Below are 2,366 nucleotides of genomic sequence, written 5' to 3'. Positions count from 1 at the left end.
CCGAGATCACATTACTGCACTCCAGCCTGGGCGACAGAGCGAGATTGTCTCAAAAAAACAAACAAAAAGCCACAAATGTGTTCAACGTAGGAACAGGCTCCTGCCCCTGTCCATTCCAGATGTGTGAGCTTAGTCAAATTACTCCATTGTCTGTGCCCCGGACTCCTCATCTGTAAAGTGGGGTGCTATGGCTTGCACCACAGAAGATTGCCCTGAGAATAGTAAGAGGCCTTCTCAAAGCTGGGTGGTGGCTGCTGCTGGAATTTCGAGTCAGTAGCCACGGAGGGGTCTGCTCCAGTGCCCCCCCCCCCCCCGCCAGGGAGGGAGGCTGGACTCCACATCCCGGCTTGCAGGACTCACAGCCCCCACAGTTCTGAGTACCATGGCCAGGACAGGTGGGTAGACAAGAAGTATAACTTTTTCCCTTCCGACTCCACGTTGCTCCCCGCACTGTAACCAGTGCCCCCTGCCGAGAAAGGGATGCAGAGGGATAAACAGGACGCTGGCGACACAGCCTCTAGAAATCTTTAATTTCACCCCGCACGGAGCCCTGCAGAAGGTGACGGAATAAATACAAAAGGTTAAGATGCAGTATGCCCACCCCCAGCCTGCAAAGGACGAGGGGATGCTTGTGGGCCGCGTTTTCTCCCATCTGCAAACCGAGGCAGGACACGCTGTGCGCCACGGAGCTCTGAAAGGGACAGTGTTTTCCAGCGGTCTGTCACCCTTTGCAAAAGGAAGTCCCTGCACCCCTAGTCCGCAGGCTCCTGGAAGGCGTTCCTTCCGCTGTCCACTAGAGCGCACCAGAGTCCACGCCCGAAGGCGCCTAAAGGATCTACTAGCCCCATGCCAGGGTGTGCGTCACCCACAGCGGGTCCCAGACCCCTGCCCAGGAGGTGACATGCCCGGAGATGGGGTCCTGAGAGATGCCCACCCACCCAAGTCCTCGATCCCCTGATTTCTTCACCTTTTCATCCACCCTGGCATCCCAAATGGCCGTTTTGCTCCTTCCCTTTCAAAGGAGGGAAACTGAGTCAAGCAAGGGCAGGAGTACCCTGGGGGGCGGCTGTCCTGGTGAGGGGCAGAGAAGACAGCAGCCAGCAGCGGGCCGTCCGTCCCCCAACTCACTCGCGTGTGGGCCGAGCCTGGAGAGATAGACCAGGGACACTAGGGGTCCCTGCAGCCACCCCCACCTCCCACCCGCCCGCCAGTGCCGCCTGCCCCAGGTGGGGCCTGGGTCACAGCAGGTTGATCTCGTCCAGGTAGCGGGCGAGCACCGAGTCCCGCACGTCCTTGAAGACCTTGCGGATGTTCTGTGTGTCCGTGGCACATGTGTAGTGGCTGAAGAGGCGTCGGGAGCGGGCGCCCTTCTTGCTGCCATCGGGGCCGTCTACACAGCCGGCATACATCCTGGTGTACATGTCCAGGATGAACCTCTTGGCTGCCTCGGCATCCTGCTTAGGGCCTGGGGAAACAGAGTGGGGGAAGTGGGTGAGGACCCTCCGTCTTTGGACCCTGGGGGCCTCTGGTGACCCTCTTCCCCGTAACCAGGGCTAAAGGGCCCCAGGGATCCCTCCCGTCATTTTTCTGAGCATTGACGCCATCTTTTGTAGTCATAGCTGGTCACATGACTCACGCCCAGCCAATGGGAGCACAGGAGGTTGTCTCACAAGAGTCATGTGACCTGAAATGGACCAATGAGATCCAGCTCTGGGACTTTTGGCAGAACTGTGTTAAAGAGAGACATTCTCTTGGCCTCCCTTCCAGCCAGTGCGGTTGGCAGACTGGAATCACAGAGACAAATATCCCAGGACTGTGCAGACAGGGGCAGCAAGGCCAAAGAAGGGGAAGAGAGTCCTCAAAGTCAGCCTGGGTGGCTGCTCTGATAAGACATGTCAGGGTGTTCAATACCTGTGTACTGAAAGCACAACGTGAATTAAGGGCTTTGGGAGCCCTAGACTTGGCTCTGCTACTCACTCACGAGTTGGGTTATCTATAATAGTATTTTAATACCTGTAAACTCTATGAGCCTGTTTCCTCATTTGCAGAATGGGGATCAGAACAGTCTTGGGCCTCACAGAGTTGTCTCGAGGATTTAACATTATGTAGAGGGTTCGTTGCTTAATAAACAGAAGACTTCATGGTTGTAACCTATCAATATTATTTCAGAAAGACAATGTAGTAGTAGAACGATTAAGTTCAGACGTTCTGGCTCTGGGTCTGGATAGCCTGGGTTCAAACTCTGCCTCTGCCTCTCACTGGTTGTGTAACTGTTGTCAAGAGACTGCATCACTCTGTGCCTCGGTTTCTCCATCTCTATAACGGCTAGATGAGTAAGTCCTGCTGTGTAGGTGTTTTTTGTTTTT

At 55.3% G+C, this 2,366-nt stretch overlaps 1 protein-coding gene across 1 annotated transcript in view; it reads right to left on the bottom strand.

The window, feature by feature from the left end:
- Positions 1-491: 491 nt before the first annotated feature.
- The window catches only part of GNA15 (guanine nucleotide binding protein (G protein), alpha 15 (Gq class)), a 27,990-nt gene continuing 26,115 nt past the window's right edge, over positions 492-2,366 (bottom strand). Inside the window, exon 7 of the mRNA XM_011964078.1 lies at positions 492-1,465. Within this exon, the coding sequence (XP_011819468.1) occupies positions 1,239-1,465 (227 nt within the window). The 3' untranslated portion in view covers positions 492-1,238. The remainder of the gene's footprint in view (positions 1,466-2,366) is intronic.

The sequence above is a fragment of the Colobus angolensis genome, unplaced genomic scaffold (assembly GCF_000951035.1).
Source record: "Colobus angolensis palliatus isolate OR3802 unplaced genomic scaffold, Cang.pa_1.0 Scaffold64, whole genome shotgun sequence".
Lineage (NCBI taxonomy): Eukaryota > Metazoa > Chordata > Mammalia > Primates > Cercopithecidae > Colobus > Colobus angolensis.
The sequence above is the reverse complement of the archived record's forward strand: the minus strand, read 5'-3'. Positions and strand labels throughout refer to the sequence as shown.